General features: G+C 43.5%; 1 protein-coding gene across 1 annotated transcript; it reads left to right on the plus strand.

Moving 5' to 3' along the window:
- Positions 1-9262: 9262 nt before the first annotated feature.
- LOC138957821 (chitobiosyldiphosphodolichol beta-mannosyltransferase-like) lies at positions 9263-23097 on the plus strand. The gene is made up of 13 exons (XM_070328877.1): positions 9263-9562; positions 10245-10325; positions 12557-12660; positions 13436-13584; positions 14255-14344; positions 14810-14920; positions 15590-15696; positions 16243-16281; positions 17854-17907; positions 18758-18868; positions 19255-19369; positions 21355-21430; positions 22949-23097. The coding sequence occupies exons 1-13, from the start codon at positions 9364-9366 to the stop codon at positions 23090-23092; spliced, it is 1380 nt and encodes a 459-aa protein (XP_070184978.1). The 5' UTR covers positions 9263-9363; the 3' UTR covers positions 23093-23097.
- The last annotated feature ends 1502 nt before the right edge of the window (positions 23098-24599 follow it).

The following is a 24599-nucleotide window of genomic DNA, read 5'->3' on the forward strand; positions in this document are numbered from 1 at the left end:
TGGTCAAAAGATGTTATGACAAAATTGCTGTCTCAGTGTGACTGAAACTAAAGAATGCACTTGACTTAATTGAATGCAATATGCAATTATGATAAGAATAAAGAAAGAAATATAAAATATAAAATATCTGTTGCAAAAAAATCACACCTACAGATTTGCCACTTTGTGGACAGGCCTTGCATAAGCTGAAATTGATGTAAACCAAATATGAAGTAATTCGGCGGAAGGCTGTATCAGTAATTAGCATTTTTGTGGGTTGCATTTTGCGGTGTCAACCTGTGCAATACATGCTTTCTTATTTCATATCAGATAAGAACCCCACATTTCTACTTTTCTGTTTTTGAGTATAGTATACACTACTCGTCATAAGAAAAACTACACAGATGCGTTTGAGGTCAGATCTTTCTGATGAGGCTGTTGATTGTAAAACCAAATATATCACTGAAAAGTTCATTAATTCCCATACATTGAGTTTACATGAGGTAGTGTCAATACAGTGGAACCTACAACGCAGACACATCCCAAAATCAAATTCGCAAAATCAAGGTTCCCGCGATCAAAAAATCTAAAAAAATCAGAACTAAATCGAAACATGTTTAGCATGTCCTTAGACAGTACAATCAAATCTGCATCCAAATCAGTCAGTGTTGTTCACATATCTTGTCTAACAAGGACGCTATGGCATGCTGAGCGGTGTAGGCGTCAATCCTCTCGGCAGGCATAAAAGGCAGAGGAAAACAAGAGGAAAACCAGAGCGGAGAAAGATGACTACCACCTGCTCCAACGTGAAGAACAAGTCGTCCTACTCAGACTCCGCACTGGACATAACAGACTAAACCATCATATGGCCACAAAGCTGAAGCTAGTTCCCTCCCCCCTATGTCCGTGTGGCAAGAATCAGACAGCAGAGCACATCCTGCAGGCTTGTCAATACCACAGTGATCTGAGGGACACCACCTGGCCAGAGGAGACAGCGCTACAAAAGAAGCTATACGGCCCCAGAGAGGACTTGGAGAGGACAGCACGTTTCGCCCTGCAGTCCGGACTGACGATCTAACAGCGAACGACAAGAAAAGAAGAAGAATCCTCTCGGCAGGCATAAAAGGCAGTTTTTGAAGCCGTTTTTAGCGGGTAATGAGACAAAAAAAATGGTACATTTGAGTAACTCGCAAAGCATTGCCTTCAAACTTACGAATACGGGGATTTGTGCAAACACATGTCGTAAACTACACACGAAATACCAAGTCATTAGAGATATTAGTTCTGCTGTTAGGGGCGGGGATATAGCTCAGTTGGTAGCGTGCTGGATTTGTATTCAGTTGGCCGCTGTCAGCGCGAGTTCGATCCCAGGTTCGGCGGAAATTTATTTCACAGAGTCAACTTTGTGTGCAGACTCTCTTCGGTGTCCCTACCACCCCCCGTGTATACTACATTGGGTGTGCACGTTAAAGATCCCACGATTGACAAAAGGGTCTTTCCTGGCAAAATTGCTTAGGCACAGTTAATAATTGTCTACCATACCCGTGTGACTTGGAATAAGGCCGTGAAAGGTAAATATGCGCCGACATGGCTGCAATCTACTGGCCGTATAAAATTTCATCTCACACGGCATCACTGCAGAGCGCCTAGAACTGTACCCACGGAATATGCGCGATATAAGCCTCATTGATTGATTGATTGATGTTATGCGACATACCAGAAAGAATTTTGATAATAAAGAGGTACCCTGTCCGATTGAACAGAAACAAATTAAAATTAGCATGCATTTAGAAAAATGAAACCTTCAATTTACCTTTAAATTGAAAACAGTTTTAACATTGGCTGTTTACAGCGCACTTGTTTAAACGCACACACAAATTCTTGAAAAATGCTTTTTCAAGAGCCATTGATCAGTTAAGTGTGTCGGCAGTGAGCTTTGCTAGGCGTAGGCCAACATTTGCGCTCAGCGCTCGGAATGAGTCAACTTTTTAAAAAGTACTTTCGCGTTGAAATCCTCATACCACCCATGTCTGATAAAATATGTACATGAAATGTGAGTATGTGGCGCATCTGTCATTGTTTTTGAAGATTTCAACAAATCATTTTTTTTGATGAGTCAGCAAAAACCTACCGTCAATTTAATTTGTTTCTGACATAACAAATAACAGCAGACCTATTAAATGTCTCAAACAACTTGAAACTCAGTATGCACTTTACGACATGTGTTAGCACAAACATCCGAAAGTTTGAAGGCAATGCCAGGGGTGGGATTTCTTCCCTCGGAGACGGATTCCCAGGAAGAATTTGGCAACTTTTTTTTTATACCTTTTTGTTTGTTAATCCCTGGCAGCTGTTGTTTACACTGGGTTCATGTGAGATGTAGTTGTGCCAGGTCAGCCACCTTTCACCATGTCAGAGTGACTAACAGGGGGCAGCAATGTCATGTCATGTCATCCAGGGGAATGTGGCATCATAGTTGCTATTTGTAAACTCGGCTCACCCACATCTTTATATTCTCCTATTGCAGGGATTCACAAACCTTCAGTGCTGTGGAACAGAAAACTTGCATTCCTGATCTATGAACCAGCGGTATTTAGCTTCTGATGCATTGAGCCCTTTAGAAAGTTAGCAAGTGAAACAGACTTAAAATTAAATAATTTTTTGCAGCTCCAATTTAAAGTTTTTGTTTAACTTTAAGGAGATGCTTCTAAAACTCTTCTTCAAATGTGTACCACTTGTTTTTGTAGACCCCCTAGCAAGAGTGATACAACTAAACACATTCAAGTATAGAGGTTTTTGATTTTATGCATTCATTTACCCCCCCCCCCCCCCCCCCAATAATATTTTTTAAACAAACAAAATTGTGTGCTGTTTTCAGAGTCAGAAGAGGCTCAAATAACACCTATTGCATTGCTAAAATTCATTTTCAGCTGGATACTTCCAAATACCTTTAAGTTTACAAGATTTTTTTAAATGTTGTGCATCTCCAATTTTAAGTTTTTGTTTAACTTTAGGCGAGGAGATGCTTCTAAAACCCTTCTTGAAATGTGTATACAACTTGTTTTTGTAGACCCCCTAGCAAGAGTGGTGCAACCAAACACCAAATTCAAGTATAGAGGTTTTTGATTTTGTGCATTCTTACACATCCCCCCCCCCCCCCCCCCATTTTAATTTTTGTGGTAGCTGTTTTCAGTTTTAAACCCGGGAGAGGCTCTAATAGAATAGTAATAGCCCCTCTTGAATTACTAAAATTCATTTTCAGCTGGTCAGTTACAAATATATAATATATTATGCATCTCTAAAAAAAACTTGTTTGTTATAAGATTTAGTCAGGAGAGGCCACCTAAACCCTCCCTATAAAGTATAATGCTAAAATTCATTTTCGGCTGGGGGGCACTGCCACCCTAGACCCCGGCCTTCCAAAATGTTTAGTCCTGGCAATATGTTGGGCTCCCACCCATGCTGAATGGGTTTGTGAGTTACTCAGATGTATCATTTTTTTGGTCTCATTACCCGCTTAAACGGCTCCAAAAACTGCCTTTTATGCCTGCCGAGAGGATAGACACCTACACCGCTTAAGCATGCCATAGCGTCCATGTTAGACAAGATATGTGAACAACACTGACAATGACTGATTTAGATGCAGATTTGATTGTTCTATTTGAAAGGGGGGGGGGGGGGGGGGGGGTGTGCACTAATTTGAGTTCATTTACTGGATTCATGGCCCATGTTGTGATGGGTTCTGTTGTTGTACTTATGTCCGTCTGGGCTGAAGGCATACTCTCCTAGCCTTCACCAGATCATGTGTTGGACTACACAGTCCGGATGATGTGGGTCGTGTATGACCCATACCTTCCAAATAAGGAGTCAACGTAAAAAGCTTGGGTCGTACATGATCCACGCAATCCGAATGGGGATAAACGTTTTGCCGCCTCTTTGCGGAGTATGCATCGTACACGACCCACGCCATCAAGGATAAGGATAAACAGCGTGAAATTCCTTACGAAGTTCCAAATGGGTCGTCTTCGACGAGTCAGCAAAACCCCACCGTCAATTAAAGCTTTGTGCCAAGGATAGAACTGTTTTCACGAGAAGGAATGTGCCTTTAATCTCTTTTGCAGCACAGAGCTAATATTCCTCAGCACACAGCCTCTTGGTTTTCCAACCTTTTCTTTGTATTTGTGTCCTTTGTTGCCACACACGTTTTGGGTCTTGAACCTTCTGTGAAGATGTGTTGACATCAGCAGCCGATGGCCCAAATTCGGGTGATCCGCCTAGTATAGGGTCGTCATCCAAAACTGGTTCTTGGTTAAGGTTGTTCAGGGTCGTGTTGGGAAGGGCCCAGAGGCTCCTGCCCCCCCCCCCCCCCCCCGCCCCCCTTTTTTGTTTTCATGGTCGTTGTGCAGGTAATCCAGATCAACTTTGAGAACTTATCTTCTTTGTTGTCAAATGTGTCATCCTGAAACATACATAGAGGAACATGTTTAAACGATTTCAAAAACAATGTAAACATGCAAATAAACTTGTCTGTGTGTGTGTGTGTGTGTGTGTGTGTGTGTGTGTGTGTGTGTGTGTGTTTTGCAGGTGCTTCACACACACAGGCCGAAGTGGAAGTCATTACAGAAGACTTGTGGCTGTTTCCTAACTGCGTGTGTGTCATAGACGAGACGACCCGTGACACTTTGAGCTTCAAGAACAGTTGATCAAATTTGTGTTTGTTTTGTTTTTTTAACATGTTTTTACTTCTTTTACTTTCATATATATAGTATTACAATAACATCAAACACAAAAGACTGTGTTGAATGTATCTTTAAAAAAAATAGAATAAAGAAAAAAAAGAAAGCACAGTAAACAGTCACACAGCCCATTTCAAATTTATATAAAAAGAATACTATACATCTCTTTTCTTATTAATTATGTAATATGTCTATTTGCTTTTTTATTCCGCTATTTTTCTTGCCATCATTGACGCTCATTATCTTTGTGTGATGTTTGACATGGATGTGGGAACAGTGATACAAACGTTCAACATTCACACCTAATAAATCAAAATACACTGAACATTCCCCCTGCCAGATATCTTCCAGACTTGCACAATGCAACTGTGCATGTGGTTGTTGGTAATGAGTTTTTTCCCCACAACCAAGTGAGTGAGTGTGATTGCATTATGCCTAATGGGTGGCGATGCCCACCTGGTCACAATGGTACAAACGGAACACATGGTTCAAACCACAGCTCCAGACGGAATGATGATGGACTGAAAAGGTTTTACACATACCTTGTTTACATGGTGTACAGTAAGCTCACTTGATTTTAAATGTCTGGTATATGTATCATACCTCCCCCCCCCCCCAACACACACACCCAAGGCCAAAGCATACATCAATCTCCACTCCCACCGATCTATTTTTATTGTTAGATCTTTAAATTGAACAGGTTTTTGAAGCTACAGCATACAGGCTGGTGTCAAGCTTACCCGATTTGTGGCTGAAAGTTGTTTCTTGATGACACTGACAGGCAGAAGAATTAAATGCTCTTGCAAGTACTTTCACTTTGGAGTGTAGATGTCATCTGTCCCTGTCAAGTCCCTTATTACGAAGGATTGCTGTTTTGTCTTGATGGCATTAACTGGAGGAAATAAAAGCAACAAAGCAAAATAAGTATTTCATTTGTCATCTCTCTCCCTCTTTCTCTGTGCATGCGTATGGCTGTGTGTGTGTGTGTGTGTGACGGTATGTGCGTGTGTGTGTCTCACAGTATGCATGTGCGGGGTCACAGTGTGTGTGCGTGTGCGGTTTTTTTGGTTGGCAATGAGTGCGTGTGTGTGTTATTGTTTGGTAATTTCAAGGCAAGAGAGCCTTCTTATGCGAATACCCCAGTGACTGAGTCAGCCACTATTTGCCTTGTGTTCGTGACTAAGCTAAATTTGATTTAAACCAAGAGCATAAAGATGACTGAATGCTAACAGTCATGAAAAATGATCGTTGCTGCTGCGTTTTGTTTTTCTCTATCATTTCAACTACGCAATACATTACGGTAGGGTATAAATCAACACATCACTAGACTCTGAAACTGACAGCATTTTCCCAAACAGATGACACATTGATTACAGTATGATAGAAGTTGTCAGATAATTTTACACTGTAAAACTAAAAGAGGCAATGTGCCAAGAGGTAGATACTGTACATGTTTTGAACGTAGAACTTGAGTTCGGCTAAGGCAGATTTGAGACAGGAACAGGAGAGAAATGTAGATCTACATACTTGCCTTCAAGACAAAAGCGTACAGCAAGGAAAGCACAGAGACAGAGACAGACAAACCATCTTTGATACAGACCTTACAATACATGAATGCAAACAAATCTAGATCCAGACGCTTACCTTTCATTTCACCCCACGTCTGCTGCATGGACAGTAGGAACAGGTCCCGATGTTGCTGGTTTGTGTAGTTTTTACTTCCATGGTTCCATAGATTCCAACTCCTCGCAAAGATTCAGGTTGATGAAATATTTCGGTTCCGAATCGGCAAGTTTTGATGCTGAACTGACCGCCATTTGATGATTTGTAAAGTGGGTGTCGACTGAAGTGCGCTCAGGGGCTGGAACTGGAAGTTCCTTGCGATCCGTTCGGAATAGATCCTGCTGTATTTCAAACGGATGGGCCGAGACGGGTGCTATCAAGCTTGTGAGACGTACGGTTCGCATGCTACACGGTCGGTTTGTGGTCAGTTTCGGGCGGTCCGTCTCAAACGTACTGGCGAATCTGATCGTGTATCTTGGCATCAATGATCAAAGCAGACGACGCTTACGTCACGAATCTGTGCGTACACCACGTAATAACTAGGTTAATTTATGCACTCGCGTGAACAAGAAACTGTCGAGCTTCACAGATGTCGTCGTTGGGTAGTTTTGGGTTTGTTTTACTACCATAGGTGGATTTTTGAACTGTAAATGCACTCAGCTGCAACGAAAACGCAAAACGAAGGCTGTGAGCTGCACTGTGCCTTTAACAGAGACAAAGAAGGGAAGTCATGCTGTATTACATGATAAAGAAGGATTCGTTGTGCCCGATTATGGGCTACAGTTGGAGATGGAAGTTCACCAAAAATTGGGACCATACTAACAAAAATACGGTGGGTAAAATTGGCGCCCCCATTTTTTCAGCAAACGCCACCCAAGGCCGCTTTGGACGGGTAGAAATTCTGTACTTTCCAAGTCTATTTGTGTGTGGTTGTTCAAGACTATGGATAAAGCTCGCGTGAGAAGATTACGTCACGGTCAAAAGTCTTTGACGTCAATTATTGCATCATGACGTCATGCCTCCCTGTAGTCTTTCTCTCTCGCGCGGTGTGTGTGTTTGTGTTCATTTTGTGCACATGTGTTAGTGTTACTGTTTGTGTGTGTGTGTGTGTGTGTGTGTGTGTGTGTGTGTGTGTGTGTGTGTGTGTATGCGCACGCGTGCATGAGTCTGTACTCGTGTGTGTGTGAGTGTGTGTGTGGTGTGTGTGTGTGTGTGTATTTGTGTGTGTGTGTGTGTGTGTGCGCACGCGTGCATTAGTCTGTACTCGTGTGTGTGTGTGAGTGTGTGTGTGTGTGTGTGTGTGTGTGTGTGTGTGTGTGTGTATTTGTATGTGTGTGTGTGTGTGTGCGCACGCGTGCATGAGTCTGTACTCGTGTGTGTGCGCACGCGTGTATGAGTCTGTACTCGTGTGTGTGTGGGGTGTGTGTGTGTATTTGTGTGTGTGTGTGTGCGCGCACGCGTGCATGAGTCTGTACTCGTGTGTGTGAGTGTGTGAGTGGTGTGTGTGTGTGTGTGCATAATTGTATGTGTGTGCGTGTATGTGTGTTTGTTTGTAAAGGTGTGTATGTCCGTCTGTCCATAATTATGTGCGTATGGGTGTGTGTTTTGTGTCTATGAAGTTTTTGTGAGAGAGTGAGTGAGTGCGTGTGAGTGAGTGTGTATGTGTGCGTGTGTGTGTGTGTGTGTGTGTGTGTGTGTGTGTGTGTGTGTGTGTGTGTGTGTGTGTGTGTGTGTGTGTAAGAAAGACTGAGAGAGAGGGAGAAAGAATGTGTGTGTGTGTGAATGTGTGTGTGCATGAGCTTGTGTATGTTTGTGTGTGTATGAGTGTGTATATGTGTTTGTTTGTAAAGGTGTGTGTGTCCGTCTGTCTATGTGCGTATTTGTTTGTTTGCTTAACGCCCAGCCGACCACGAAGGGCCATAATTATCAGGGCGGTGCTGCTTTGAGATATAAAGTGCGCCACACACAAGGCAGAAGTCGCAGCACAGGATGATGTCTCACCCAGTCACATTATTCTGACACCGGACCAACCAGTCCTAGCATGCACTAACCCCATAATGCCAGACGCCAGGCGGAGCAGCCACTAGATTGCCAACTTAAAAGTCTTAGGTATGATCCGGCCTGGGTTCTAACCCACGACCTCCCGATCACGGGGCGGACGCCTTACCACTAGCCCAACCGTGTATGTGCGTATGAGTGTGTGTTTTGCGTGTATGAGATTTGTGTGAGTCAATGTGTGAGTGAGTGTGTGTGTGTGTGTGTGTGTGTGTGTGTGTGTGTGTGTGTGTGTGTGTGTTCGTGTGTGTGTGTGTTTGAGAGAGAGAGAGAGAGAGAGAGAGAGAGAGAGAGAGAGAGAGAGAAAGAGAAAGACTCAGAAAGAGAAAGACAGAGAGAGAGAGAGAGAGAGAGAGAGAGAGAGAGAGAGAGGTTTGTCTTTCGCTGGGGTATGCAGTGCCTTGGCGTTGCACATCTACTTAATTTAACTTAGAAATTTGATTCATCCTAAAATGTTTTCCTTCTTACTCAAGGGACGTAACCACTCAGTACACGTTTTCGAAGAACTTCGATTTTTGGGCTGAAATTTTACCACCAATTTTCTTCACATGCAAGAAACTGACATGCTTTTCGTCCATAAATAATTTCACTTCTTAATTTTACCAGGAAACAACATTTCAGTCTTGAGTATATGTCGAGGGGGAAATATGTAGGCCTACACACAGGCCGCGAAAGATGAAATCGTGACACTGGGCCGGGTGTCAGTGTGTGCGTATCAGTTCAAGTTTGTGCGCCTGCACGCGCGTGTGTCACCAAGTGTGTGTGTGCGGGTTGTGTGTGTGTGTGTGTGTGTGTACCGTCCGCGGCGGCCTGAGAAACTCCGACGGAGCTAAGTGTTGCCCCGTTCACGATGTGCGGTATCCATAGAGCAGCCATGGACCCAAAACAGGGAACAGTCGGTTATGTACCCTGACCAGCGGGAGAGCACTCTCGCAGAATTGTCACCGCAAACAGACACGACTGCTACTGCTGGGGGGAAAAAAGTACAAATTTCTGATGCAAGATTTCCAGACATCAGAAACAGTCCAAAATGATGTACAGCTTGCAGATTGCTCTTCTGACTCCGTTTGTATTCGTGCTGCTATACATTTTTATGAATTACATGGTAAAAGGAGAGAAAAGTGTGTGTATTGTGGTACTTGGCGACATCGGCAGAAGTCCGCGGATGCAATACCACGCAGTCAGTTTGGCCAAGAGTGGGTTCTACGTCAATATTGTTGGCTATGGAGGTTGGTGTTACTGTTTGTGTGCTTGTTAAGCTATGCTCTAACAATGTTTACCATGTAAACGTGTGAAATGTGTGTGCGTATACTATGTATACACGCGCACGCAAGACTAACCGTCACCGGCAGTGTCGCACACATTTGTATGCGACCCTGCGTGCGCGCACACACACACACACACACACACACACACACACATAGTCAGTGACTCATATTCAGTGACTCATATTCAGTGACTCATATTCAGTGACTCATATTCAGTGATAACAAAGATCGAGACACACACACAGTGACACAGTCATACACACACACACATACACACACATTCAGTGACACACAAACAAAGATCAGGTCACACACACACACACACAGTGACATACACACACACACACACACCGACCTGCAAGTGTAAGCATATTTCTGATTGAGCAAACATCCAACCTACTCAATAAGATTGGAAACAGAAAGTGTCTTGACTCTTATTCTTAACAATTAAAAAAAAAGTCAGTATATGCAGACAATGCATTCAGTGCACATGTAAGCCTTAGTCTGTTGATAAATCTTACAAGAATGATTGCGCACATTATGCCTGCACTTGACCCCTCGATCACTCGATCCCTCACATTAAAAATTGCTCCCTACCTCGATCCCTACCCCATTCTAAAAGTTGTGATTTTTTTCAATTCAGGTTCTATTCCTCACAAACAAGTTAGAGACAATGACAACATTGAACTCAATACCATCAGTGAAGCACCAGGATTTCTGACATGTGAGTTGATATATATATATGTGGCATATGCAAAGCATGTTGAAAGAGTTAGGCAAAAAAAAAAAAAGTCTGTTTACGGTAACATAGGCAACAAAAATAGGGTCGGTAGGTCGGGATTTTTTTTCTCCAAAAAAACCATATTTTTAAGTTATTTTGCCAAAAAACAAAGATTTTTTTTTCTTTTTTTTCTTCTCCCAAATGCCAAAAAAAAGTCTAGGGTCGCGCGAAAAAATAGGGTCGGTCGGGATACCGTAAACAGACTATTTTTATTTTTTGCCTTGCGATACTGCTGTAGCTGAACGTTTGATAACTTGTAACATAAAATGTACAACAGTTCACTGTGATCTTACACAGATACTGTACGTTGTATAAATGACATATTTGATTGTTTCCCAGTTCTGTAACTGAAGGTAAGTTATGATCACAGATTTAATTACTGAAACTAAAAGCGTACCTTTGATTATTAAAAATTTACATCAGTTTTTGAGTTTTGAATATAAGCTGCCAATGCCTTCTAATGATTTCTGATCATGTAATACCAACTGTGATAGATAAGATTGCACGAGTTTAAAAGTAAATTGTTAGACCTTACTCAACTAATCTATAAATTGTAACCTGTTATCACAGTAGGTAATGGTGTCTAGTGGATGTTGATAATAAGTTTAGTTTTACATCCTCACAGCAAGACAATTTGTGACCCTCCACCACGAAATGAGTCGCATTTCACCTCACGCGGTTCTGCTCTAGGCATAATATAAGTCCAGGGGGTGTCTAGTAGCAGTGTGAGGGTAACCATATCACAGGCTTATAACTCGAAAAGTGTTCACTCTTTTCTAAAACGGTTTTCACCACTGGATAGAGAATAAAACAACTCTTTAGGAAAATGTAACAATATGAAAATCATGCAAAGGTGACATGCGACTCATTCCGTGGTGGAGGGTCACATTTGGGGCATGCATGATGCTCCCGGGTATTACCCCGACTTTAGTTAAAGTGATCAAATCTGGGCGATGTGACAGAATGCCCAGGTCTTGTGCTATCTATAGACTTCTTTTCTAATAGCTATTTGGGAGATGGCTATATATATATATATTTTAAACTAGATGATTACCCGCTTCGCCGGGTACCGGCTTCACCGGGAAGAAGTAAAGCCGAATACCAGGCTGCGCCTGGGACCCGGCATTGCCACACGGAGGAAGGGAGATAATCGCGGCTAGAGGAATACCCGCCCGGGGTGAATCGCGAGACAGAGACAGACAGCGTGGCGGTTCATCACAATCACCTTTGAAGGCGAAGTCCTGTCAAACGGGATTGAGAATTTTAGAGCTTATTTCTTAGCCCTATATTATCTGTTGTGGCTTCTCAAATGCCAGAACATACAGACAGACAAAAGCCGCTAGACCACATCACAAACAGAACTCTACAATACACAGGTTTTTGCCCACACACACACACAAACACACACACACACAGAGAAGCCGTATATATATATGTATATCTATATCTATAAATATATAGAGATAGGTGAGAGTGTATTTTTCGCGTGGCTATAAATTGATTCGACCTTTTCACTTTGACAGTAAGAACAACTTACGGGTGCAAGGGAAGCGTTCTGGACAGCGCAGTGACATTCTAAAAATAGTAACTTAGAAACGGGAATATGGATTGAAGCCACACGAAGGAAGGGAGATAAACGCAAAACACTGGAGAAGATAAGGAAGAGTTACTTGTAATGGTGAAATGAACACAAAAACCAAAATCGGTTCAGCGCTGCGCGCTGAGAGCACGTGTTGAAATATCTCATCGATGATATTGTGTCCGGGGTGTAGCTGAATACGGTGTCCAAATTTGAAAAAGATCCACCGAGAACTTTGGCTTTGGTGTGTCGGTATTGGGGCCCGGGTAGCTCAGGTGGAACCAAAATCGGTTCAGCGCTGCGCGCTGAGAGCACGTATTGAAATATCTCATCGACCAGATTTTGTTTCGGGTGTATCTGAATATGGACACCAAATTTGAAGCAGATCCATCGAGAACTTTGGCCGTGCATGGCGATCAAACACACACACACACACACACACACACACACACACACACACAGACACACACACACACACACACACACACACACACACACACACACACACACACAGACACAAGTCGTATATATATATAGATACATGTATATATATATATAAGTATATTATAGTAATAATCATAATGTGTATCAACAGATCTACCAGGACCGCTGAGTTTCATCTTCAGGGCCTTGTGGCTGTTTCTGTCTCTGATTGTCACTCTGCTACTCTTGCCAAAAAGTCGATTTTATTTTGTACAGGTGAGGAAATGTAGAAGTTGTTCATACCAGGGTTTAAACATTTTTTAGGCCAAAAAAAAAATAGGTCTGTTTACGGTAACATAGGCCCAAAAAATAGGGTCGGTAGGTCGGGAAATTTTTTTTCTTTTTTTTTCTTCCAAAAAAACATATTTTTACGTTATTTTGCCAAAAAAACAAGATTTTTTTTTCCCCAAATGCCCCCAAAAAAGTCTAGGCTCGCGCGAAAAAAATAGGGTCGGTCGGGTTACAGTAAACAGACTATTTTTTTTTGTTGGCCTTAATACAACTTACAAGGGTACCCGCTACGAGAGGAAGACCTTGGGACCAGTCAAATTGCTCTGTGCATTGGTCATCTTAATTATGACAGGTTGACTTAGTGAAATGTTCATCTATAGACTGAGGGCCGGCAGAATGTGTTCTTAATAGGAATTTGTTCTCTTAATTATCACAGCGACGTTTCATTACAGGTACCTCTGTGCTTTTCTTCTGACCTTTTTTTTTCTCCAAGCAAGGACTGAGTCACTAGTATGCATGTGTAGAAGTTTGTGTTACAATTTCTTCAAGTCCCAAGACAGAAAAACCTCCCTTTTTAGACCTCTAAATGCTGAAAAAATCAGGCCGTAAAAAAGAGGGGGGTCTTAATATGTATGTAAATTTACGAGGTTATCAACAGAAATCAGAAAAGGGGTGAGTCTTAAAAAGGGGGTTCCACTGTAAATGATAGTACGTAGTCACTGCGAGTAATGCCATTAAAATTGTAAGTCTAATGTTGCAGAATCCACCGACCATTCCTACGTTTCCTGTGGTGTGGCTGGTGTGTTTGATCCGCAACAGTCGCATGGTGATCGACTGGCACAACTATGGCTACACCATCTTGTCGCTCAAACTGGGCAGCGACAATCTGCTTGTCTCTTTGTCACAAAGGTATTTGTGTGTGTGCCTCTGTCTGTCTGGCCTGTCTATGTCTGTGGCACTATTATGATCACATTGGAACTAATTGAGTGATGACATTCTGTCTTTTTTCTATTCAATTTGAGCAGGAACAATTTTCTTGTCCTTCGGTCAAAAAGTTGAGTGTCTACTTTTGTACCTGGAGGAAATTGCTCCCTCCTGGTCAGTTATAAAAAGTTGGGGAGTCTTAAAAATGGAGGCAAAGTAACAGACGGTACGAACAGAATATATGAGAAATCCGGGTAATGAAACAATGAAAAGAGGAGAAACTTTAACCCCGGTGTCTGGTAGAAAAGGGCGGTGAGTGGTTTTACGATACTGTCATTTAAAAAAAAAATCTTCTTCGTTTTTGGGCTGAAACTCTCACGTTAACTCATGGTTTGCATGAGTGGGTTTTTTCACGTGTTTGACCGTTTTGATATTTTTTTGCCATCCAGGTAGCCATGCGTCGCTTTCGGGAGACTACTGTCATTGTGATATTAATCCTGTCACTTCAGCTTGGTAGAAACAGCTTTCTTGTATTCATGCAAGCGTTAAGCTTTCCTTTATCTACGTCACAAAGCTCTGTTTGTCAGGTAGTTTCAACTCTTTTCACTCTCAGAAGAAGACTTTTGGCTTTTGCATGGTTTATGTTTTTGTGCAGACTTGAGCGAGTATTTGGTAGACAAGCTGTGGCCAACATTTGTGTGACCAGTGCCATGAAAGAGGATCTGTGTCACTATTGGAACATCAGGTTTGAATATCAATCAATCAATATGAGGCTTATATCGCGCGTATTCCGTGGGTACAGTTCTAAGCGCAGGGATGTATTTACTTTTTTATTTTTAATTTTTATGCAATTAATATCGCGCACATATTCAAGGCGCAGGGATTTATTTATGCTAACTTGATCCAAATATGCAGTGATCTAAATAAGATATTGCTCCAGGTGATAATTAAATCTATGAATAAATCTACAGGCAGATTAACTCAAACATCAGTAAATTTCAGAGCAATAGTTACTACACAATAAATTTCATTCAATTGTTATTACAGACATTTGTTTAACTAAAGAGAGTTAATATGCTATACAGGTGTTAAAATGATTAGAGTGTGTTATTCCTATGTTCTGGTGAAGGGAAGGGGGGGGGTGATCTCAGTGAACTTAAAGTCTCTGTTCTCCAAACCTTCATAATGCTTTCTGGTACTTTTTGTGCAGGGCCACAACAGTATATGACCGACCCCCTGACATTTTTAAAACTACAACACTCAGTGAACAACACGAACTGTTCATCAGGCTGGCGGAACAGTACCCTGCTTTCAAAGCCAGGTAAAACAAGGCCATGAAAAGAGGAACAACTGCAGAGGGGGGAATGGGAAGGGACTTTGTCACACACATAAATAATTGCCTCAAATATTTAGATACTTGTTGCATCATGTCACGAGTTTGATAGTTAGTGTACATTATGCTCTGAAAATGTGTGCTGATATTGACACCATATCTGACTCAGAGAAGGCTTTTGGAATTTACATGGGATAAGACCATCCTTCAACTTGAAGACTAACTAAACGTCAATGGCTTAGCTACCTTCTGAGCAGAGTGGGACTTTTTTGTTGAATTAAATTTTGTTAACGGACACCGGTGTTAACATGCAAAATGAATTCTGCTCAACATAACATTCTTGCTCTGCACAGAACACACCCACTCTGTTGATTTTTGGTAATTGTTCAAGTGGAAGGATGCTCTCATTCTGTGTAAAACCTGGACAGATCTGTGGTGGTTGACGTAAATATTTAGACAGGAAGAAATGATTATGTAAGCTTCTTGTGCAACAGCAGCTGTTTTAAAATGCAATGTACTTGCTGCAGTCATTTATTATTTAAAAATCACAGTTGAAAAAGTTTCTCTATATGTCTGGTAACCTGCCACGGAATGATAGTCACCCGACATTCTGTTAAATTTAATTTCAAACAGCAATATAACTTTTTTTTTCTCCAGTTTTGTCACTGAAGGAAGCACAGCGTTTACACGGTGTGACGGCAAAGGCGTCATTTCCAGGGTGAAGAACAGACCTGTATTGCTTGTCAGTAGCACCAGTTGGACAGGTATGTTTCTGATAATTTGTCTTTAGTCTGTGCACATATACAACTCCCCCCCATATCACCAACCTTGAGTCCAGAATTGAGGATGAAAGTAGCTTGTTCATGTCAATGCTTGTTATTCTCTCAAGTGACAGGAGACTGGTTCCGAATAACTCTCACTTACTCTATTACACATGCATTTAGAGTGCTTACTTCCCTTTGTTTATCAGACAACCAAGCGTCAGCAAGGCCGCGCTCATCTCAAAAAACCCACCCTCACAGTTTCCATCTCACCCACACAGACCTTAAATTGCAGATGTGCAAAAGAGGTTGTGTTAGAATTATAGTTTAGGGATGTGTATGCTGAGATGTACTCCTACCTCCTGCTGTTGTTTTGATGATGGCGTACTAAATGATTATATTTTGAGTGTAGCTCGTCTTGTTCTAGGCTGATAAGATTTTGATGATGATTATACAACCCTGATGATAAAATTGGTATAACTGCATGTTGATTGTCAATGTTAAGTTAAATGAATGGATGAAACTTCAGTGATCGAATTTTGTTTTCAGAGGATGAAGATTTTGGCTTGCTGCTGGATGCATTAGAAAGTAAGTAGAGTTATGCATATTATTTTCAATTACACTAAGTTCTGCAGACAAACAGCATAAATAAGCTGAGCTTCAATAGTTTTGACATGAAGGAGTCTTTGACTGAACCATTCTTTTGTGACCAGGACATATGGACCTACAGTGGAACGCCGCTTGTATGACCTTCAACAATCTGGATAAATCAGGTCTTTAAGGGGAGGGAGTTTTTAAATGGAGGTCCATTTACAAACACTATGTACAGAACATCTGACAAATTAGGGTCTTCTTCTTCTGCGTTCGTGGGCTGAAACTCCCACGTACACTGGTGTTTTTTGCACGAGTGGAATTTTACGTGTATGACCGTTTTTTACCCCGCCATTTAGGCAGCCATAAGCCGTTTTCGGAGGAAGCATGCTGGGTATTTTCGTGTTTCTATAACCCACCGAACTCTGACATGGATTACAGGATCTTTTTCGTGCGCACTTGGTCTTGTGCTTGCGTGTACACACGGGGGTGTTCGGACACCGAGGAGAGTCTGCACACAAAGTTGACTCTGAGAAATAAATCTCTCGCCGAACGTGGGGACGAACTCACGCTGACAGCGGCCAACTGGATACAAATCCAGCGCGCTACCGACTGAGCTACGTCCCCGCCCCGACTGAGCTACATCCCCGCCCCGACTGAGCTACATCCCCGCCCTGACTGAGCTACATCCCCGCCCTGACTGAGCTACATCCCCGCCCTGACTGAGCTACATCCCCGTCCTGACTGAGCTACATCCCCGCCCTGACTGAGCTACATCCCCGTCCTGACTGAGCTACATCCCCGCCCTGACTGGGCTACGTCCCCGCCCTGACTGGGTTACATCCCCGCCCTGACTGAGCTACATCCCCGCCCTGACTGAGCTACATCCCTCCCCTGACTGAGCTACGTCCCCGCCCTGACTGAGCTACGTCCCCGCCCTGACTGAGCTACATCCCCGCCCTGACTGAGCTACATCCCCGCCCTGACTGAGCTACATCCCCGCCCTGACTGAGCTACGTCCCCGCCCTGACTGAGCTACGTCCCCGCCCTGACTGAGCTACATCCCCGCCCTGACTGAGCTACATCCCCGTCCTGACTGAGCTACGTCCCCGTCCTGACTGAGCTACGTCCCCGCCCTGACTGAGCTACGTCCCCGCCCTGACTGAGCTACGTCCCCGCCCTGACTGAGCTACGTCCCCGCCCTGACTGAGCTACATCCCCGCCCTGACTGAGCTACATCCCCGCCCTGACTGAGCTACATCCCCGCCCTGACTGAGCTACGTCCCCGCCCTGACTGAGCTACATCCCCGCCCTGACTGAGCTACGTCCCCGCCCTGACTGGGCTACATCCCCGCCCCATTGGGGTCTTCAGGAAGAAGTCTTAAAAGGGAGGTTCCACTGTAAATATATTTTCAATCCAGGTCCAAGTGACCTATTAATTTGTCCTCCGAGTCTGGGAACAACCAGATGTATGAATAAACTGCTTGTAAGACACTTATAACATGATATGATTTGCACTGTAAAAATACCCTTATCATTGTGATCAGTTTTGTGTTTGCCTGCTTTCAGGATATGACAACGATGCTGCAGATTCTGCTCCCAGAATTCTCTGCGTTATCACCGGTGAGTGTTACGTTGTGCTTCTCTGGATCTTCAAAGTAGAAATGTTTGTTCGTACGCTCTCTGCTTGTTTTTTGTTGCCTTTCTGAACATTTCTCTTTTTTGGGCCGGTGCTGCAAGCAGCTTGGCTAGTCAGTGGTGAAGGATGAACGAGAGAGTTGACAAGCACCTTGGCTAGTCAGTGGTGAGGGATGAACGAGAGAGTTGACAAGCACCTTGGCTAGTCAGTGGTGAGTGATGAACGAGAGAGTTGACAAGCAGCTTGGCTAGTCAGTGGTGAGGGATGAACGAGAGAGTTGACAAGCAGCTTGGCTAGTCGGTGGTGAGGGATGAACGAGAGAGTTGACAAGCAGCTTGGCTAGTCAGTGGTGAGGGATGAACGAGAGAGTTGACAAGCAGCTTGGCTAGTCAGTGGTGAAGGATGAACGAGAGAGTTGACAAGCATACGCACTACGCCAACACGCTACAGACACATCTCACAACCATTTGTTTGGCAACCATTTCACGTCTGTATAAGTACAGCGCTTCCTGCGATGAAAGGACACCCTGTTCCAGCCAAGTGTCCCAACATTGCAGGTGACCTGTCATGACAGGTATATTTTGTCCATAGTGATAAACAAAGGCACCACAGGTGTCCAATTGTTGGGAGGTGTACTCTCATCCCACATCGCTGGTACCACTGCATTTTATATTCAACAGGAAAATATATTCCCTGTCAGAGATACTCACTTTGTGACTAAAGGCTGCAAGTTGAATGCATTTTCTCCTTGGATTCTTCTTTGGTCCTGGTTTCATTGTACTGAATTGAAATGGAAAGAAAATGAAATGTTTTTTTTCTCCTGATTGTTTGCAGGCAAAGGACCCCAGAAGGAGATGTACCAAAAGAAGATTGAGAATTTGCAGTGGAAAAAGATTCAGTTCTGTTTACCCTGGCTTACTGCTGAAGATTATCCTCTACTGCTGGGTAATGTTATTTCTGCATTTGTTGGTTGTAACTTGATGATTTAGCAGCGTATATGTTCTCTTGGAAGATATGGAAGATATCATCTAAAGAACACACATGTAGATCAATTTGAATGTAAGCTTATGGTTGAAGTGTTTGTAAAATTGAATAATTGTTTCTTTTGACCAGAAATTAGAGGGCAGAGGTTAACTGTCAGTGTTATCAAGATGATCATGAGCAGATTGTAAGTAACTAATTGTCATTTTTCCATTTTTTTTATGACTGATATGATGCAAAGCTTAATTTATGCATCAGATGCAAAGCTTTACATTTATGCCCTTTTTGAAAATTAAAAATTACAGTTTATTTGTATTTGCATTCATTTCCAATCTGACATTTTGTGACAGGGTCAGCTGACATTGGCGTGTGTCTGCACAAGTCGTCGAGTGGCCTTGACCTTCCCATGAAGGTGGTGGACATGTTTGGCTGCGGGCTTCCTGTCTGTGCTGTCCGCTATGACTGGTCAGTGTCTGCACAAGCTGATCGCGTTGTTCATTGCAATGGGGGCGGGGAAATAGCTCAGTCGGTAGCGGCGCTGGCTTCAAAACCAGTTGTCGTATGTTTGATCGCCACGTTCCGCGAGGGATTTATTTTCCAGCAGACTCTCCTTGGTGTCCGAACACCCCTGTGTGCACACATGCGCATGATACAGATCCCAAGTTCACAGCGAAAGTCTCAGGGCTTGGAAACGCGAATACACTCATGCAGGAAAAAGACAAACAATGGGTAGCGCCGTATACTGTATGGCAGCTTGCTTTCCCCAGTGAGAAAGCAGCCCGAATTTCCATGAGGACAACCTCGAACGACTATATAAAATCTTATCATTATTCTTCAAATGACCTGTTTTGACATGTTTTGATATTCGGTCATCTAAACTTTCATGTTACATAGTTTTAAGTTTGCCTCAGGTTTTAAGTTTGCCTTGTATGTGTCCCTCAACATAGCTGAAAGGGTTACCTCCACTGGACAGCCAGTTTGACACAATCCCTCAGACAACGGCTGTGGTACATGGCCTGTTGAACTAAGATAAAGCTTTCAAACAAAGGCAGACTTGGCTTAGCAAAATTTCAACAGTTTTCAATTGAATATACGGTACTAATCTTGCTTCTACATGTACTATGATTGGCTGTCAGAAAGAGAATGTCTTTTTTCCAAGATTTTCTGGTCATGTGTTCACTTGAAACTGCAACTCTTCAAGTGAAAAAGTCAACCTTTTTGGTCTTTTGCACGCAGATTCTTTGATGTGATGCTTACAGCTGCAGGTCTTGTTTGCAGTTACTGCTTGATAAAATCTAATTGGAGACACCATAATCTTTAGCCATGGGGTTAATGTTGATCTTATTCAAAGTAAGAGCACATAATAGGTGTTAGCTCAATGTTTGTGTTTTAATTTGTATTTAAACAGCACTCAGGCTTTTCCGTTGAAAGCACACACACACACACACACACACACACACACACACACACACACACACACACACACACACATACACACACACACACACACACACACACACACACACTCTCTCTCACTCACTCACACGCACACACATACACACACACGCACACACATACACACTCGCAAGTATGCACTTAAAGGCACAGTAAGCCTGTCAGGCTTTTACACACAGTACAAACACCCTTCCATTTGAACGCTCACCAAACGGGAACATCCTAGGTGCCCTACGTAAAGAGCGAGCAATTTTCAAAGAATTTATTTTTGCGTGGTTTATCTTTCCCCTGAGCCATCGTGAACCCGTGTGATCCAGTTTCCCTTTTTCACAATGCAGTCGTCAGTTTGTAATTTGAATGCGGCTCGCTGTGAGCTTATCTGCAATAGCACGTTATTATGTACCTCTGACTTTTCACGAAACAAACGAATGTGGTTCATAAGAACTCTAGCGATGGCTTTTGACTGCCTATAAACCGCCGTCTGCTACGAAAACCACGACCTTGCGTGACCCTGCTTCCGGGCTTTTCTTTTTTCAAACTTTCAAAACTTCGAATTGTACTGATCTTGTCTTGATGAAAAAAGAATTCTTTTATGATTTAAGAATGTTTGTGTAACAAGCTGTCAATTTATTATTTAGATTTTAAAAGTTAGGTCTAGCGCCAAAACGCACCACGGTCCGATTCATTCTGATAATCATCGCTCCACGGCTATCGCCAGTTGAAGGGAAGTAACTCATTTTTGACCTGAGTTCAGGATGGGTCCGATTGTGATGGAGACAATCCGAAAAATTAATTCTTTGAAAATTGCTCGCTCTTTACGTAGGGCACCTAGGATGTTCCCGTTTGGTGAGCGTTCAAATGGAAGGGTGTTTGTACTGTGTGTAAAAGCCTGACAGTATCTGTGATGGTTTACGGGAGACTTACTGTGCCTTTAACCATGATGTATGCACTTAAAACGCTCAGGTTACCTCTCCACTTTATTTTGTATGTTTCAGCATCGAGGAGCTGGTGAAGCCAGGTAGCACCGGCCTGTTGTTTGAGGACAGTGAGCAGCTGGCACAGCAACTTCAGGTACAGTGGAACCCATCTTTTAAGACCTCAAACGGCGGGGATGTAGCTCAGTCAGGGCTGGGATGTAGCTCAGTCAGGGCGGGGATGTAGCTCAGTCAGGGCGGGAATGTAGCTCAGTCAGGGCGGGGATGTAGCTCAGTCAGGGCGGGGATGTAGCTCAGTCAGGGCGGGGATGTAGCTCAGTCAGGGCGGGGATGTAGCTCAGTCAGGGCGGGGATGTAGCTCAGTCAGGGCGGGGATGTAGCTCAGTCAGGGCGGGGATGTAGCTCAGTCAGGGCGGGGATGTAGCTCAGTCAGGGCGGGGATGTAGCTCAGTCAGGGCGGGGACGTAGCTCAGTCAGGGCGGGGACGTAGCTCAGTCAGGGCGGGGACGTAGCTCAGTCAGGGCGGGGACGTAGCTCAGTCAGGGCGGGGATGTAGCTCAGTCAGGGCGGGGACGTAGCTCAGTCAGGGTGGGGATGTAGCTCAGTCAGGGCGGCGATGTAGCTCAGTCAGGGCGGGGATGTAGCTCAGTCAGGGCGGGGATGTAGCTCAGTCAGGGCGGGGATGTAGCTCAGTCAGGGCGGGGATGTAGCTCAGTTGGTAGCGCGCTGGATTTGTATCCAGCTGGCCGCTGTCAGCGTGAGTTCGTCCCCACGTTCGGCGAGAGATTTATTTCTCAGAGTCAACTTTCTGTGCAGACTCTACTCGGTGTCCGAACACCCCCCCCCCCCCCCCCCCCCCCCCCCGTGTGTACACGCAAGCACAAGACCAAGTGCGCACGAAAAAGATCCTGTAATCCATGTCAGAGTTCGGTGGGTTATAGAAACACGAAAATACCCAGCATGCTTCCTCCGAAAGCGGCGTATGGCTGCCTAAATGGCGGGGTCAAAAACGGTCATACACGTAAAAGCCGTGGGAGTTTCACCCCATGAACGAACAAACAAAAGACCTCAAACAAATCTAAGAAAAGCAGGTCTTAAAACAGAGGAAGTCTTAAAATGGGGGTACATTTACACAGGTTATCAACAGAAAGTCTGAAAAAAAAACAAGGTCTTAAAGGGGCAAGTTTTAAATTTCAGGGTTTTGAAAGTGGGCTTCCACTGTAGACAGTTACTGTGTGTGTGTCTGTGTGTGTGAATGAATTCAGACACTGTAAGTTGTACACCTAGAGGAAAGTAAATAATTGTTTGAGAAGATTGAGGTATCATAATGAATTTCTGTTCAGATGTCTGCAGGCTCTGATTATCTTGACATATTATTTTATTGATTTGTGTGTTTCATGAGATTTTAAATTTCATATATTTGTTGCATGTGCATATTTTTCTGTTATAAAAAAAAATATACGGAATTTTATTAGAGACGTCAGCATGCTTTCATATCAAAATGAGTTCCTAGCGTAGGGTGCATGTACATGTCTATATAATTTGTTTTGTCATAAAAAGTGTGAATTCTTAGTTCTCTGATTGATGAAACATAGCCATTGTTTTACCCTTTCCTCTTATTTTACATATTTAACTTTTTCTTTCTAATCTACAGGAGCTGCTCCAAGAGTTTCCGGACAAGTGCACCAAGCTGAAAACATTTCGAGACAATCTCAAGGAGTTTCAAGCGTCTCGCTGGCACGACCAGTGGACCGCGAAAGTACTGCCAATATTTTCTGGAAAAGACAAGCCTCAGTGAAGAAATCAGTGTTGCTATTCCTTGTTCTTCCAGTTGTTTGTTGCTGTTGACTGTTTAGGTAGCGTCCTGTTGGGGTAAGCAATCACGTACACCACCACTAGTCTGTTCAGGCTTTTACAGGGGGTAACATACATTCCTCAACTGGGCCACTGACGGGTGCAATGGCCCAGTGGAGAAGATGCCTGCCTCACTTGCGAAAGGTCGAGAGTTCAAATCCCAGCCACACCTGGCGGGTAAAGAGTGGAGATTTTTCCGATCTCCCAGGTCAACTTATGTGCAGACCTGCTAGTGCCTTGTCCCCTGCGTGTGTACACGCAAGCACAAGACCAAGTGTGAACAGAAAAGATCCTGCAATCCATGTCAGAGTTTGGTTGGGTATGGAAACACAAAAATACCCAGCATGCATCTCCCGAAATTGACGTATGGCTGCTTGAATGGCGTGGTCAAAAGGATCATACACATGAAAACCCACTCGTGCAAATAAACAAGTGAACGTGGGAGTTTCAGCCCATGAACGCAAAAATCGAGATTCAAAAGCCTGACTACTTCTTATGCAGGGTGGGAATTGTTAGCTGCATTGGTTTTGCAGAATGACACGGGTGTTACTTACGAAATTAACTTACCGAGTCTTTTTTCCTCCAGCAGAACATAGGCCTTTGACATCGTTTCTCCAATCCACTCTGCTCTTGGCTGTACTTTTCGCCTCTGTTCCGCAGGGGTGCCTCTCTTTACAAAATCAAGTCGGCAAACAATTTCCATTTTGCACAGAAAGCCGGTAGGTTGTCGATTGTTGACATGTTCAGATGGAAGGGTGCTCTTACCCTACATAAAATTTTGAGCAGAATTGTGGTGGTGTACTTGATGTCTCACACAGGTAGGAAGGTTTCTGAATGGTGTGTGTGTGTGTGTGTCTGATATGATTACGAGTTTTTGATGCTGTTCCATGTTCTCCCAGCTGTTTCTGTCTGGTGATCTACAGGGTAGAAGGGTGTTTGTGTGTGCGCTGTGTATGTTTGTGTCGTTGATACACATTTTTGATGCTGTTCCATGTTCTCCCAGCTGTTTCTGTCAGGTGATCTACAGGGTAGAAGGGTGTTTGTGTGTGCGCTGTGTATGTTTGTGTCGTTGATACACATTTTTGATGCTGTTCCATGTTCTCCCAGCTGTTTCTGTCAGGTGATCTACAGGTTAGAAGGGTGTTTGCATGTGCGCAGTGTATGTGTGTGCGTAGGTGTGTCTCACAGTGGACATGTGTGTGTGTGTGTGTGTGGTCTGCATGTGTGTTTGTGTGTCACACAGTACATGTGTGTGGTCTGCATGTGTGTTTGTGTGTCACACAGTACATGTGTGTGGTCTGCATGTGTGTTTGTGTGTCTTCTTCTTCTTGGCGTTCGCAGAGGTTACACAATCAGTCCAGCACTGGTGATAAATGTTGTCGTTTTCTCCAACTCCTGTCGACTGCCGTATAGTTTGGTCTGCAAGGGAGTTGGTGACGGCCACACTTCTT

This window comes from Littorina saxatilis, linkage group LG2, assembly GCF_037325665.1.
Source record: "Littorina saxatilis isolate snail1 linkage group LG2, US_GU_Lsax_2.0, whole genome shotgun sequence".
Lineage (NCBI taxonomy): Eukaryota > Metazoa > Mollusca > Gastropoda > Littorinimorpha > Littorinidae > Littorina > Littorina saxatilis.